Source organism: Gracilinanus agilis, chromosome 3, assembly GCF_016433145.1.
Source record: "Gracilinanus agilis isolate LMUSP501 chromosome 3, AgileGrace, whole genome shotgun sequence".
In the NCBI taxonomy this organism is placed as follows: domain Eukaryota; kingdom Metazoa; phylum Chordata; class Mammalia; order Didelphimorphia; family Didelphidae; genus Gracilinanus; species Gracilinanus agilis.
Window position 1 is genome coordinate 243,462,795 of NC_058132.1, and position 16,133 is coordinate 243,478,927.

Sequence of the window (16,133 nt, forward strand, 5' to 3'; positions counted from 1 at the left end):
TAATTTAATATCTTTGATCTTTTCAATTCCATTCACTGCCTTTTGGTCACTCTCGCTTACTAACAGAGGGGTAGAAAACAGAGAGGAAGAAAAACTGGCTTTGATACTTGTTAATGGTTCTCTTAAAAACATTTAATGGTGAGGATAAGCAAAATATTAAAAGTTTGAGGATTACCATTTCTTTTTATTAATAGGAAACTTCTATTCTAGAAGCAGATAATTAAGATGCAGCTTTGATAAACCAACACAACTTTTCTTAAAAAAATTTCCTTTCCATCTATAACCTAAAATCCTATTCTAAAAAAAATATATATTTTCAAATTATAAAAGTAAAAGATACTACCTTCCTACCTGTCCAACAATTTATTTTATTTTTAAAACACATATTTGTCTCAGAATTAATTCTGTGTATTGGTTCCAAGGCAGAAGAATGGTATGGGCTACTAGGTAATGAGGGTTAAGTGACTTGCCCAGGGTCACAAAGCTAGGAAGTATCTGAGATCATATTTAAAGTAATTTCTACTAGAAAGAAAGAGGAAGTTTTCAAAATTAGCATCTTATTAAGTCTTTCTAGTTTCCTGCTATATCCTTGGTGGTATCATTATGCCTCTCCTTTCTGGTCTATTGCCTCTTGGCAACACAAGAATATTTCCCAAATCAGTGGAAGAATTGAAGGGGTAAATGTTCAACTGTAAACTGGGATAGGTTCTCTTGATTCAATACTATGGGTCCTCAATGAGTCACATGAATTGGACAGAAGGTTGCTTTCTGTTTTTTCAATAGGATCAGATTCCCTTCAACCCTGAAAACTATAGATGCCTAACCAACTGGAGAATGGTTGTGCTAATTATCGTATATCCATCTTGTAGATATCAATGTATCAGTAGAAATATTGACTATGAAAAACTCAAAGAAATGAGACACATGAAATTATGAAAAATATAAAATAGAAGCAAAAGAACAATAGATATATTCACTACAATTACGTCATTAAAGTCAATAATAACAGATCCTTGGTAAATACAAAGATTGTCTTCAAAAAGGATAATGGAAACTAGAAAATGATTTATATTACTATTATTTTATTTTACTATTACTAAAATAATTACTATTAATTTAAATACAACAATACAATAAATTTGGAAAGGGAGGGAGTTAAGCAACTGATAATAAACATTTATAAATAAGTCTACAATCCCATTTAAAATAACTGTTTTGACCATTTTTATCTTTTCTTATTTATATATTTGAATCTACTTTCAATGGAAGCTAAAGTAATTATTTTTAAAAAGAAAACAGTTGAATTGTAATTAAATTACTTGGGCTACTATCCTTCCTTCTTGACTCAGTTTCTTAATCTATATAATAGAGATGATAATTATCCTACCTCACTAAGAGTAAATTGTATGAGGAAATTACTCTGTAAACAGAACACCACTACCACCACCACCACCACTACTACTACTATGACTACTACAAGTACTACTACTGCTACTGCTACTACTGATGATGATGATGATGACGATGATTTTTCTACATAAAATCCCCCCACCATACCAGTCCAATATTTCTAAAGAAATTCCAATTAATCATGTTGTAATTTATCACTAACACTAAAAGAATAGAATTGTTTAGTAAAAATGTACTTACAAATAAATTCTAAACAAAATTATTACCTCCATGATGATGTGACAGGCTTCCTCCATTAGCAAGGATTTCTTCTCTAGCAGCTGCCTAAATTTGGAAACAATAGAATAATCTTTACTTTACCTTCACTTTGCAAAGATAAGAAAGACATAAAAGATCCAAATCCTAACCAAGGTATGTATTTCCTGTGTAAACCTCAAGAATGTTTTACAACCTCAACTATACCATTAACTTTGATACATTGTATAGCAGTACTGCCCCCTGCAAAATGACAACTATCTAATGCAATCTAATTTTTATAAGTATTTCCTCATGAAACTCTATAACCTCTACAAGTATTTTGAACACATAAAATGACAAAGATTCATTTACTAGCTCTAGTCTGTGAGATAGGTTACCTGCAAATAACAGGAAGTAGGTTATCATATCAACTTTGCATTAAATTCATGATTATGCCTAAGCTAAAAAGAGTATTATTTCCAAAACATCAGAGACTTATTATAAATGCTTTTAAAAATTTTGCTAATGTGTTTCACCAGACTAATATTTTGAAATGTATCTTTGGGTGACTACTGATAATTATTTTATTTAATTTTCTTTTACCAGACCTCTGGCTTTATGAAATCAATTAGACACCTACTTTGTGCCAGGTGCTGTGCATATAGAAATAAAAATAAAGCAGTCTCTGCCATCAAGAAGCTAACATTCTGCCAGAGCAGACAACATATACCTATGTAAGCATATACAAAATAAATGGAAGGTAATGGGGAGAGTGATTAACTGCCAACTGGCAGGGAATCAGGAAAGGTTTCATTAAGAAGTGGTACTTAAGCAAAGGTGAGAAAGAAATATATTAAGGTTCATAGAAAGGAAATAGAGTGCTCTGTGTATGAAGAACAGCAAGAAGACCAGTTTGGCTGAACTAGAACATACGGGATAGAAGGGAATAATGTGTAATAATACTAGAAAAGAATTATCATTATAGCCAGGATATAAAGGGCTTTAAAAGCTGAAATAGGGAATTTAGAAGTGATCGAGATTAAGTGATATGATAAAGACTCATGCTTTTGAAAATCAATAGCAGCTATGTGGAAGATGGCTTAATGTGGGGAGACAGTGAGGTAGGAGGGCTAAGTAGGAAACTACTGCAATAGGCAAGGCAAGGAGCAATGATTGGCTGACTTAGCCTGGTGGCTGTGTGGAGAGAGAGGGAGAGAGATGAAGAGAGAGATATGAAAAGAGAGAGAGAGAGAGAGAGAAGAGAGAGAGATGGATATGAAGGATATTATGAAGGAAAAAATGACAAGAAATAGCCACTGATGTAGGTAACTAAAGTGACAATGCTGAGGTTTTTGAATCTGAGTGACCAGAAGGATGGTATCTTTAACAGAAATGGGGAAGTCTGGAAAAGAGGTGAGTTCTAGAGGCAAGAAGAGTGATGTTTTAGGCATGTTAAGTTGAGTAGCCTATGGGACATCAATAATATAGACAATTTCTGATGAGAATTGGCACTCTCTGCATCTTAGAACTGTTTATATAGACAAGTCTATGGAGCTAGTTTTAAATATGATTTTATAAACTATTTTCAAAAATGGCAACTAAGTGGTATAATGGATAAAGTGCTAAGGTAATCAGGAAGATTTCAAATCCTGTCTCACACACTTACTAGCTGTGGTAACCTTAAGCAAATCACTTAATAGCTCCCAATCCTCAGTTTTTAATAGTTCCTACTTCATAGAGTTGCTATGAGGATCAAAAGAGATAATATATGGAAAGTGCTTCCCAAACCTCGAAGAGTTTTATAAATGTTAGCAATTATTATGTTGAATTACAGTAGACCTAAAAGTAATCTTCCTTCTAAGATAGGACCAAACTTTTTGTAATGCCATGCCTACTTTGTGTTAAAAGCCCTAAAGATAAACAATGAAAAGTAAACAACTAGAATAAATGATGTATGAAATAAAAATTAAATTTGCAGAAATTGGGATTATAGCCATCTTTCAGTTATTCGCAATCAGATGATAGTGTCCAGGAATTCAATCAATCAATAAACATTTATTAAGTGCAAAGTACTAGAACTCTTAGCATGGCATAGCTATATGTCAAGCTGCCAAAATTCAGGCCAGGTAAAAAAAAATGTACCTAGTGTTAGAAACACATGCGTGTTTGTTCATGTGTGTGTGTGCACACACAAGATGACATTTCAGTTTTATAAGCCTAAAGGAAAAACTTTTAATTCAAGTTGAGGATCTGAATATCCATATTGCAATGTGCTATCTCTACTTAGAAATGACATTCTGAAAGCAAAACCTGAAAGCCATCTATTTGGCTGACCACACATTTACTGGAGGCCAGCAAAAACCAATATAAGGCATTAGAACTAAGGCTGAGTTTGGCTGAGGCTCCCTAGTTCATGTCATCCACCCTAAATGCTGTTCTTCTTGAACAGGAATGAAGTAAAAGAAAAAAGCTGACACAGAACACAGACATCCTTCTACTTCCTCTTTCTTATCAGTTGAAGATATCCAGACTTTTTCAATTTATGGAAATCTCTAGAATGTACATGCTGCCATTGCTGAGGCCATCTTGTATAATAATACTGGATTATTTGTGTGTTTGCCACTCCCTGTTAACAAAGATAATTAAGAACTGATTCTACTCTTCTTGGGGAAAAAAATGATGGCCAATAATAACTTAGTAAATAAATTCAAATGTATAAAATTAAAAAACAAAAGGGACCATGATATAATGAAAAGAGAAGTATATTTGGAGTCAGAACACCTGCATCTGAATCCCAGCTGTTTGTTTTTACCTTTGTGACCTAAGGCAAGTCCTCAAACTTCTCTGGACCTCAGTTTCCAATAAGGAGTTAGAACCAGATCCATTTTAGTTTTAAATTCTATGTTCTAATTGGCAGGAAAGCAGCCAGTTCCTTTTCAACTCTTCTTAGAATGGATTGAAAGGAAATGGGTTTAAATGACAAAGAGATATATGTGAAATATTAATTGTGAATTTTATTTCACAATTAAATATTAATTATGAAGTTACAATTTCTTGAATATAAACTCTTAATAAACATTGGAACAGTAAAAAGGTCTCCATAGAGTGTTTCTCAGATTCTTGGATGGGGGGTGAGGGGGTGCTAAACTTTTTAATTATAAACAGTTTAATAAACAAAACAGTTTTAAATAATAACTTTTCGATTTTTGCATGAATCAAGATGACTACATAAATGTGAAGTATTATCAGGAAAAATGAAGTATTTATTAGATTTGTTTTTTTTAAAAACATGTTAAATAAACAGTTAGTGCTGTGGAAGGTATATGGTTATACATTTGATACATATACAATTCCTCTGGTTTAACTTATATATATAAACTTAAGTTTTTAGTATACTGTGTTGCTAAATCATTTTACCAATCATTAATCAAGATTGGGGAACCACATTTTGTTGATGATACTGTTCAGTCATTTCACCACCATAAAACAAATAAACATTAAATGATGATACAGGGAATCTGGATTCTAGTTTCTACCATTAACTTGCTGTGTAACTTGAGCAAAATTTCAACTTCCCTGAGCTAGTTTGTTGATTTCTAAAACAGACTACTATCTGTTCACTCAGAATACTATGAGGATAAAAAAGAGAATAACATGTGAAAACTGCTCTGAGAAATAAAAACACTTTATACAGTTTTGCAAGATAATATTACTATTGCTAAATAGATACAGATTATGTACTCTTCTTAATTTTGAGAAAATAGCATTTTAAACTATACTTTAAAATTGGTTCATATTATTCTGTAATTGTCCCTCATTTAGTCAAATAAACATATATATGCACAGACACACACATATATACACATATACAAATTTATTAAGATTTCAAATCAGTTGCAATTCACCAACATTTTTATATTAAGCACTTCAAGGGACAATAAACTGAGATATTCTGAAACTAGATATAACTATAATCCCAAATGTCTAGCTCTATACATCAGATATATCTAAAAATGAAAAAGTTGTATCTGACTAGAAAATTTTATAATAATTAGTAGAAAAAGAAATGAAGATCTGAGCCACTTAGGAAGGGTGATTGATGACAGATAGTACCTTAACATCTTGAGTATATATAATCTCAATATGAAAATGGTCATGATTATCACTTTTTTTTTTTTTTTTTTTTTTGATCCTGGGACTCCATTCTAGGAGCATAGGGCCACAACCAGTAGGCAATGGGTCGCTCAGGGTCACCCAGCTGGGAAGTGTCTTTGATTTGAACCTAGGACCTTTCGTCTCTAGGCCTGGCTCTCAATCCACTGAGCTAGCCCAGCTGCCCCTACTTTAGGTTGCAGTTTCTTTAGCAGATGTAGTTTTTACAGGGTGGGGTTGCTAGCCCCACGCCCAACCCTCCTCCTTTTTCATCCTGGCTAGGGACCGTCCTTAGCCCAGGAGTGGTAAGGGTGGGCGATAGGGGTCAAGTGACTTGCCCAAGGTCACACAGCTGGAAGTGTCCGAGGCCGGACTTGAACCTAGGACCTCCAGTCTCTAGGCCTGGCTCTCAATCCACTGAGCCACCCAGCTGCCCCACTTAGGCAGGGTATATTAAAAATATTACAGGGGCAGCTGGGTAGCCAGTGGAGTGAGAGTCAGGCCTAGAGACAGGAGGTCCTGGGTTCAAACCCGGCCTCAGCCACTTCCCAGCTGTGTGACCCTGGGCAAGTCACTTGACCCCCATTGCCCACCCTTACCACTCTTCCACCTATGAGACAATACACCGAAGTACAAGGGTTAAAAAAAAAAATATTACAGCTCTCTGGCTGACCTCAAAAGTAGTTACCATCTGGATAAGTTCTATTGCCAAAGTGCTATCATATGAAGCTCCAGTGGTCTTTGTGCTATTTTTTTGCATTCAAATACTATATGTTAAAAATAAAATCTAAGGATTTATTGCCTGTAGATTAGAATGGTACTGTTATTCTACAACCAAGTCATAACATTAGAAAGGTAGTACAAGAGAATATTTACAGTGCTTCTAGAGCAGGGGTCGGCAACGTATGGCTCTCGAGCCATATCTGACTCTTTTGAGGGCCAGATATGGCTCTTTCTGCAGGAGCCATAAAGTCCATTTTTTTTCAGGCGCTGTTACAGGAGCGCACACTGTGAGCACCGTACGGCTCTCACCAAATTACATTTTAAAAAAAGTGGCGTTTATGGCTCTCACGGCATAAAAAGGTTGTCGACCCCTGTTCTAGGAATAGGAACTGATATAATTATTTGTGATGAAAGACCATCAAACTAAGCACCACAAATTTGAATTACAAGTTGATTAAAGATGATTAAGGAATACAAGTTATTTCTTTGCAATTACCTCAGTTTGTTCAAAGACAGTCAGAGGGTCACTAATTCCTCTGTAGTTAAAGGCAAAATAGAAGTAGATACATGCACCTGCATCATATGTCTGTGTCACCCTAAAAAGTAAGACAAGAGAAAATCAAAAGAACTTTAGTATTACATGAAATAAAGCAAAATAACATATAAAACTATTAGATCTTTAAAGCTAAAGTCATTTTTATGATTAGTTTAGGCCATTTTCTCATTCCCTATCCAATTTCCTTCTCTGCCACAGATGTTTTAAAAGTATTTTTTTATCTAAAAGGAATCTAATTAATTAGCCCCCTTTAGTACTAGTGCCAAAAACTGGTAAACTAAAAAAGCATTGGGAGAGAAAAGGATCTTATTTTAAGTGTAACTTTAATTAATATTAGATAGCACAAATTTAGTCATTTTTCTGTTTAATCTCATATTGCTAAAGACTGGGAAATAAAACACAAGCCTTCCTTTATTCATGGCACTGTTGTTTTCACTGCTTTTTTTTTTTTAATCATAGTCATAGTTATTCAGAAATAATGGCAAGGAACTATTAGCTCTACTTGTAAATATGCAATTAGAAGTTCATTCTTCTAATCAAATAAAATGATGACATAAACTGAACAGTGGGTACATAACTTGAGAGGAATGTGTTATTTAAGCCTAAAAGTAATGGATATCTTAACATGGAACAGTGTACTATTTCTTACTCCTCTCTCCATTCAACTAAATAAATATGAGCAATTATTTCCTCATTAGAATGGCATTTTTAAAATTCAGACTTTTATTTACACTATAAACACCACACTGGCATTCCTGCCAAAGGAAGGAAAGGAAGAAAATACCTACCAATGATGAACAGTTTAATGAAGGAGTATATACATTTTCCTCCTACAGAAATAAGTACTAGAAAGAAAGTGTAGCCATGTAGGAAAAACCCTAAATAGAAATGTAGAAGCTAAGCAAAATGTAAGGAACTAGCTCTACCATTGGCTCAGCCATAGCTTAGGTGGCCAACATAGAACCTATGGCAAAACTTACAGTGACTTGAAAAGGACTTGTACAAGGAACAAGCTTTTCAAAACTGTTTTCCTTCCCATATTATAGAAACCAAATATGTAAAGGGCTTTGATTTTTATGGCAAAAGGCATGTTTTAAAGCAAGGTAAAATTACTGTTATTTGCCAGTGTTTAAAGATATCAAACATTAAATATATGTATAATATATGTATATAAACATAAATTATGTCTTTTGTTGAGATATTTTAAGATTAAGAAAATTAAATAATCTCAGAAAATGTAAAAAGAAAAAGCTAATACTGGATACAAAAATAAAAGAATTTGCTTATTGGAAACAATTATTTTGAATAATTTTTATGGATAATTATGTTACTCTCTCTTTTCAAAGCCCTCTCCAAGACTTCTAATTTCATCATTCAACTAAAAATGTTCTCTTCACAACTATCAATGATCTCTTAATTGATAAATCTAGTAGCCTTTTCTCAATCTTGAACCTTTTTGACCTCTCTACAGTATTTCATACTGTTGATCACTTTTTCCCTCTGGATTTCTGTGATACTACTTTTCTCATCCTTTTTTGCTTGCTCATCATCTATGTCAAAGTCACTAACTCTCCCCAAATTCTCCCAAGACTCCTTCCTGGATCCTCTTCTCTTTTCTTTCTAAACTTTTGGTCTCACTAGCTTCCATGAATCATAATCAACTCTGTGCATAAGATTCCTACTTGTTCTCCTAATATATAGAATTATACCACCAATTACGCCTATTAAACATTTCAAACTGGATGTTCTGGAGTTATCTCAAACTCAACATGCCCAGAAAAGAAATTATTATCTTTCCCTCAAAACCAAAGTCTCTTCTAAATTTCCCTGTTCCTATTATGAGCACCATCTTTCCAGTCACAGAGTTTTACCATCTTGGTCTTGACTTTCCTCTGCTATTCAACTCACATGTCCAATATATTGCCAAATCTTCTAATTTTTTTTCTTTAAATGGTCTCTTGCACACCTTTCTCTCTCATAATTAATTTCTCTGACTCAAGTCTCAATCCAACCCAATCTCAATTCAGTTCCCTAGTTGATGATTTTCCTCAAGCACAGATCTACTATACATAAGGTATCTACTCAATAAATTCCAGTGACTCCCTATAACCTACAGGATCAAATACAAAGGTTCTGTGTTGTCATTTTAAACTCTTCAAAATTCAGTCCCTTCCTACCTTTCTAGTCTTCTTATATTCTACTCCCTTTCACAAATTCCACAATCCAGTTATATTGGACTATTAGTTACTCCTTACATATGTTGTTTCATTGCTCATCTCAGTGTCTTTGTACTATATGTTCCCTATGCCTGGAATATTCTTTCCCAATTTCTAACTTCGAGAATCTCAGGGGTCCTTCAAGACTTGACTCAAGCACTACTTCCTCCAGAGGGCACTTTTTGGCATTCCCAGGTGACAGTAACATACTTTCTAAGATTACCTTCCATCTACTTAATATTTCTTTTGTATGTACTAGTTCATATGTTGGCTCCTGCATTAGAATTTAACTTCCTTAAGATCAGGGATTTTTTTTGCTCATTGTATCCGCAGCACATAGGACAGTGACTAGTATATATTAAGTGTTTAATAAAATTTGATTGTTGGTTGAATGATGAATACCCTCATTGCTGTAATGGTATTACCTCACCCTCTAAATTTTAACAGGCTTACAGGAAGGCCTTTAGCCTATAAGGGCATGGAAAAGAAACTAGTTCTTCTTAAAAGTAGATAAAAGACTTTTTTACTCAGAGGCAATGAACAACAAACAAAACACAGTATCTTTCCTTCCAGGGAAGAGAAAATATGTTTTCCTGATAAGAGTCTGAATTAGTTTAATAGTTTAGCTAATAAAATTAACAAATATGGATAAGTAAGGGCCTAAAAGACCTTGCTCATGAACCCCGTAAAGGGTTCATAATTTAACTGGAAGACAATTCCAGGTTATATGAAACAAAAACTGAGGTTTTGCAGTACTAGTTACACTTCAAAGCAGGAAAACACTGTTGGGTGGCTGACAGGAAAAAGACTCATGGAGAAGTTGCCTTGAGTTGGAGCTTTAAGTTAGTATAGAATTATATATTGGCTTAACAGAGAGGAATAGTAATGTGAGAGGGAGAAAAGAACTTCAGAAAAGGACCAGGGGTAGACATATGTTTGTTCTTTGAAACAGGAAAGGCCAAATTATTGTATACGTAGGAGATTCCCAATTGAGAAACACATGTAAAAAAACAGGGTTGGAAAGGTAAGACAGGCTCAATGCAGAGCCTAAATCCCAAACTGAGTAGTTTGTACTTGATTGAAGAGGCAGTAGGAGAAGTCATTATAAACTCTTAAGTAAAGGAGTGACATAAGATAAATAGTATTTTAGGTAAATTAATATGTCATTAGTATGTAGGGAAGCTTAAAACAGGGAGAGACTGAAGGTAAACCGATATGCTACCTACTGAATGAACCCATGCATGGTTTTAAGTTGGTGATGAAGAGGATGTCAACAAATCTAAAGTGATATGACAAAAAGGACATGATGATGACTTCCCAACTCTCAAGATGAGGTACAAAATTCAGAATAAGAATTTTAGCTCTAAATTTTGGAAGGACCAAAACTATCTATCAGACTATGTGTATCATTACCCCTATTCATTACAAACACCTCTAGGACTGCTTTTACTCTACTGAGATACACACACACACACACACACACACACACACACACACACACACACACATGATAGAAGATGAAGGATTTGAAATGAAAGTATCAATTGCAACATGATTTAGTACAACACAGTTATGGCTTTAATTATCAAATGACCTCTTTTTGGTATGGAAGAAATTAAACATTTCTCTAAAAAATCTCACAACTTCCTATTTTTTATAAAGCACAAGTCACCCAGGCTACGCAATTAACTGAGGAGTTTAAATGAAAGCAAAGGTAATCATACTCAGATCTGCAAACCCAATTAGCAAGGTTCCCGCAAGGAATTCAATTTAGCAGAAGTAACAAATACAGAGGAAATACCCCTTTAACTACAAAATACAAATAGACTCTAATCTAAAATTTTAATGATCTTTCAGGCCAAATGTTAGGTGCTTTGCAAGAGAAGAAATAAACTGTTCAACAATGTCTAATTTCTTCTAGTGCTGCCAATTTGCCAGCTGTGCCTTTTTCTAATGTTAATTCACTCATCAAAAAGATCCACTGAATTTATAAATTTTAAACAAAAATGTATAAAGTATAAGGAAAATAGTAGATATAGTACAAACAGGCTTCTCTTCTTTTTGGGGGAGAGGAGAAGGATGATGAAGAAAAGGATGCTGTTTTTCATCAAGAAGGGTACAGATAGTATCTCTATGTGAACTGTACCAATAAATGGTCAGCTAGATGGCGCAATAGTGCATGCAGTGTTGGGCTTGGGGTCAGTCTTCCTGAGTTCAAGTCTGACTACAGATGTTTGCTAACTCCGTGACCAGGGACAATTCACTTAACCCTGATTGCCTCAGTTTCCTTGTCTGTAAAATGAACTGGAGAAGGATATGGCAAGACTATATACTAGTATCTTTGCCTAGAAAACCCCAAATGGGGTCAGGAAGAGTCAGATAAAACTGAAAAACTACACAAAATTGTAATATTGAAAGACATAAAAGAAATGAAAGAGGAATGTGATTAAATAAACTATTCAAATTGACTACTTTCATTGTCCAAAAAACTCAGCCTTTGTTGCAAAGCCTGGCTGAACTTGGGCTTTATAAAACGTAGTGGGTGTAATTTTCAATGAATAAATAGGCAATGAAATTTTACATTGCAGTAAGATAAGCTTATTATAACACTAGGGACCAAAGATCATGGTCGCATGAAAGAAAACACCTTATTTAAAAAAAGAAGTCAGTCCTGAATTTCTGGTTATCTCAACCCCTGATTCAATTCATAATACATTTGAGCACATCAACGTGTGACGAAAACTACCAAACACCTAGAAAAGTTGATATAGTGGCTGCCAAAAATCAAAATCTAGTTTTTAATTTCAAAAGGATCTAAGACCTCCAATATGTCAACTATAATTTTTGAATTAGTGCATTTACTAACCAAGAATTCTATAGCATAGTGATATTGGGGGATGGGGGAGTTGTTGAAGAAATTGGACAACACACACCACAATTAGAATGGGAATTTGTATTTGAATATATAAGATTAACTTCTGATAAAATGCTGATAAAACAAAAAAAATTAAGTTATTGCCTTTATAGTGTTTTTTATGGTAAATTTGTTTTTATCTTTTTTCAGATTTTTGAAAAGCTTGTATATGTATATACATTTTGGTATATAATTATAGAGAATGGTATTTTTTTCATTATATTACAGTGTAGTTCAACCAAGTAAACTAACCATGGTTAAAAAGTCAACATTAGTAAGTTTAAATAACCACAGATAATAAGTACTATAATTCACAGAGGCATTAAAAAATCCCAAAGTATGTTCTGACTTACTTAAGTTTAAACTAAGTTGTTTGTTTCAGTATTAAATACATTTTGCTATATTAACCAGACCACCTAATTAAGTCAATCAATTCCTTTTCTGGCATTCTGAATACATTGGAACTTGCTGTTGTTTTAATTTTGTATTTTGATGTGGACAAGGATAAGGAGGTTTTTTTCCCCCTTGCTAGACAAAATCTAAGTTGCTCTTAGGAAAAGAAAAAAAAAAAAAGGTAAAAAGACTTGTAAAAAAATACACTCAGAAATAAGAGCTGCTAATTCAACTGTTATATGTTTTCTCAACTTTTAATGAGGATATAAGCAATCAGAATCATTAGAAAAAATGATGGATGAATCTTAATATCTAATGTATTTTCAATATCAAAATAAAGCAGTACTGCCCACTTGAGGTTTGAAAGGAATTTATCAACTAAGCTTCTTGTAAAATTTAAGAGCTTCTAGAACTTTTTAATAAATTTTAAGGGTAAAATATTCACTTAGAAATACAAAAGCACTGCCATTATCTTCTAATGCCAGTCTATTCCCCTAACAATCCTGTCAGAGCCTCAATTAATATTTTTAAAAGTGAAACTATAATAGAGGGAGAAAATTATTTTCTGCATTTAATTGAAAATTTAAAAAATAATTTGTCAAAAAGGTATTCTTCAGAAGTCACTGAAAATATTTATTTTATATCATAACAAATGACACCATAAATGCTCAACAAATACTTTACAGTGAACTATATTCCTTTTGCCTCTCTATCAGGTAAGCCCTTTATTTCCATTGATAACATTATCATTCTCCCAGTGACCTGGGTTCAAATAACTCAAGGGTCATCTATGAGTCTTCCCTTTACTTCATCCACAGGAACAAGATCCTATGAATTCTCCCTTCGAAATATCTCCAATGTCCATCCTTTTCTTCTCTTTTCCCAATATTGGCAATCCAGTCCAGACCATCATTACTTTAACCTGGTATGACTGCAATAGACTTCTTCCTGGTGGCCAAATATCTAGTCTCTTTCTCTATCCAGCTAGTCCACATGATTTCACCAGAACAATTTCCCTAAAATAAAACCTTTATTGTGTTATTTCCCTACTCAAAAGCCTTTAAATGGAGATAGTAGAATACAGGTCAAATGCTCAGGTCCTACATTTAAACCTCTAATTCAATCTGGTCCCTCTCTCTACCTTCTGATCTTTTACTTTTGGTCCATTCCTAAAATTTCAATTGTGTAGGGAACTCTAATGAAGGAACTACCCTGTCACTGATCTGAAACAGTAACAGTTACATAATCTAAAGGCCTTAGAGAGCTGTCTTGGACAATTTGTTCAAATGACTTGCCCAGAATCACAAGGCCAGTGCATGGAGTAGAAGGGGTTTGAACTTGGTTCTTCCTGTCTTAAAAATAAGCTCTCTATGTTCTCATTTCACATAGTACTCTCTTAACAAACTTATCATGTACTGATATACATACATATCATGTGCTGATATATATATATATATATACACATAAAAATCAATGCATAAATTTTTATTATAGTAACAATCCTTAAAAGAATAAACAAAAAAGAATGTGATAAAAAAAACATCATGAAAATAGTAAAATTACTTTCAGATTAACAATTATAGAATACCACATTACAAATACATGCAAATTAGCATACCACAAAACAAAACAAAAACCCTAGAAAGCCCTTAGAAATGGGTAATCTCTCTTGTATAGCTAGTACTCACCACTAGGGAAAAAAATCATTGAGAATCAATGTTTTAATGATTTATTAGCACTGGACTGGAGATATGAAGCTGAACAATAGTTTGAAGATCATTTTGCTATGTATATGGCCTTTTCACCTCAAACGAATAAAAAGAATAATTAAATGAAATACACTAGGAAGTTATACATGCAGGATGTTTCAATGGGTTTTTAAGTGTTAAAGTACTACCATTTCATTTATCATAAGATCCTTTTCTCAAAGTCTGACCTGCTTTCCATTCACTCTCCATGCCAATCAATGCTATGACTTTTTAGAGAGGTCAAATGCTCAAATCAATCTTGTTATACTTGGTTGCCTGGTGGGTAACACAGAAAATAAATGTCAGAAGACTAATTGAGTACAAAAGTAGCTTTTCTCAACCACTGACAAGATTACCTTTCATTGTCAATTTTACAACTTATAAATTGAACCAAAAAGGCAAGTTCATTAATTAATTTTTGTCTGAAACATTTTTCCCATATTCCATCCCTTACCCCAAATTCATTTAATCAAAAAATGATTAAATGGCTAACAGGTGAATATCTGCAAAGAAAAAGATTTTCTATTGGCTGTTTGGTCAACTTCTGGTTACCATCTATGGTGTGGGAATTGTTCTTACTGCCAGGAGGACAAGACCATGGCCCTGACCTCAATGGCAAGATTCCTTGCTCCTTTTATATTACTAACCTGGGCTACAACTCCATTCTGCTGTCCAGGAGGTTTAGTATCAAAGGAACAATGAGATATTCTGGTCCTGAACTGAATGAGTGGTAGCTGAGGTAGGAAAGCATGCCAGGTGAAGTGGCATTGAGCTCTACACAGAGGGACAAATTAAGCTTCCTTTCCATTGGCAAAAATAATAATGAATTTACTGGCTAGAAAAAAAGAATCAAAGAATAAGAAAAACTTACCTGCATGTAGAAAGAGGCGCAAACTGGACACCTTTTTCTTTGCATTCTCTTGCTATTCTTTCCTTTACATTTCTACAGAGATCTAAAACCCTGGAAAGAAGCATAATTACAGAAAATATTAAGTTTCACAGAAATTCACATAAAGGCTGGAAATCATTCAAATGGCAGTCTCTTTGGTAGACCTCTGTATAATGATGACCCTAAAGATACTGTTAAGTTCCTGAAGTACCTTCTTAATCATCAAGGAAAGAAAAATATGTTCACTATAATTTTAAGTATATTGAATATATTTTGATGGATCTGCGATTGTATCAATATAAGTAACTCCTTCAATGGCACAGATTTTAAGTCATCATTCTGTGCAACTCTTGTCCATGTACTCCTCTAAAGCGGCTTCTAGGGAAAAGGGAAATCTTTTTTTAGATTTCTTGATATTTTGGAGAAGCAAAAAAAGGAAAATTGCTCTCTACTGTTTATTCCTCATTCTTACTATCTGACTAGTCTACTTCCTTTTTTGCTTCCTTCTTGCCCATCTACTCATCCATCCATCCATTCATTGAATGTCTGTTACGCTGTTCAGTTTTTCTCTGGGCTTAATAATAAAGGGATTGAGCTTCTTGACTGACTGGTAGTTTTATTCATTCTCAACTTTTCATTGCCCCTGAGTGATACTCAGCTATAATCTTTTAGTAACAATCATATGATATCACTAGAGAAAATACTACAGTTAAAGATGTGGACCTTTGTTTCCAGGAAAGCTTAGAGTTGTTAAAAGTGTTCCAGAGTGGGGGCAGCTGGGTAGCTCAGTGGAGTGAGAGTCAGGCCTAGAGACAGGAGGTCCTAGGTTCAAACCCGGCCTCAGCCACTTCCCAGCTGTGTGACCCTGGGCAAGTCACTTGACCCCCATTGCCCA

At 34.0% G+C, this 16,133-nt stretch overlaps 1 protein-coding gene across 1 annotated transcript in view; it reads right to left on the bottom strand.

Moving 5' to 3' along the window:
• Positions 1–16,133, bottom strand: part of AGPS (alkylglycerone phosphate synthase) — a 166,510-nt gene that overhangs the window by 18,422 nt on the left and 131,955 nt on the right. The window contains exons 17-19 of the mRNA XM_044669753.1: positions 15,221–15,310; positions 7,019–7,118; positions 1,677–1,734 (exon numbers count right to left, since the gene is read on the bottom strand). Of these exons, the coding sequence (XP_044525688.1) occupies positions 1,677–1,734; positions 7,019–7,118; positions 15,221–15,310 (248 nt within the window). The remainder of the gene's footprint in view (positions 1–1,676; positions 1,735–7,018; positions 7,119–15,220; positions 15,311–16,133) is intronic.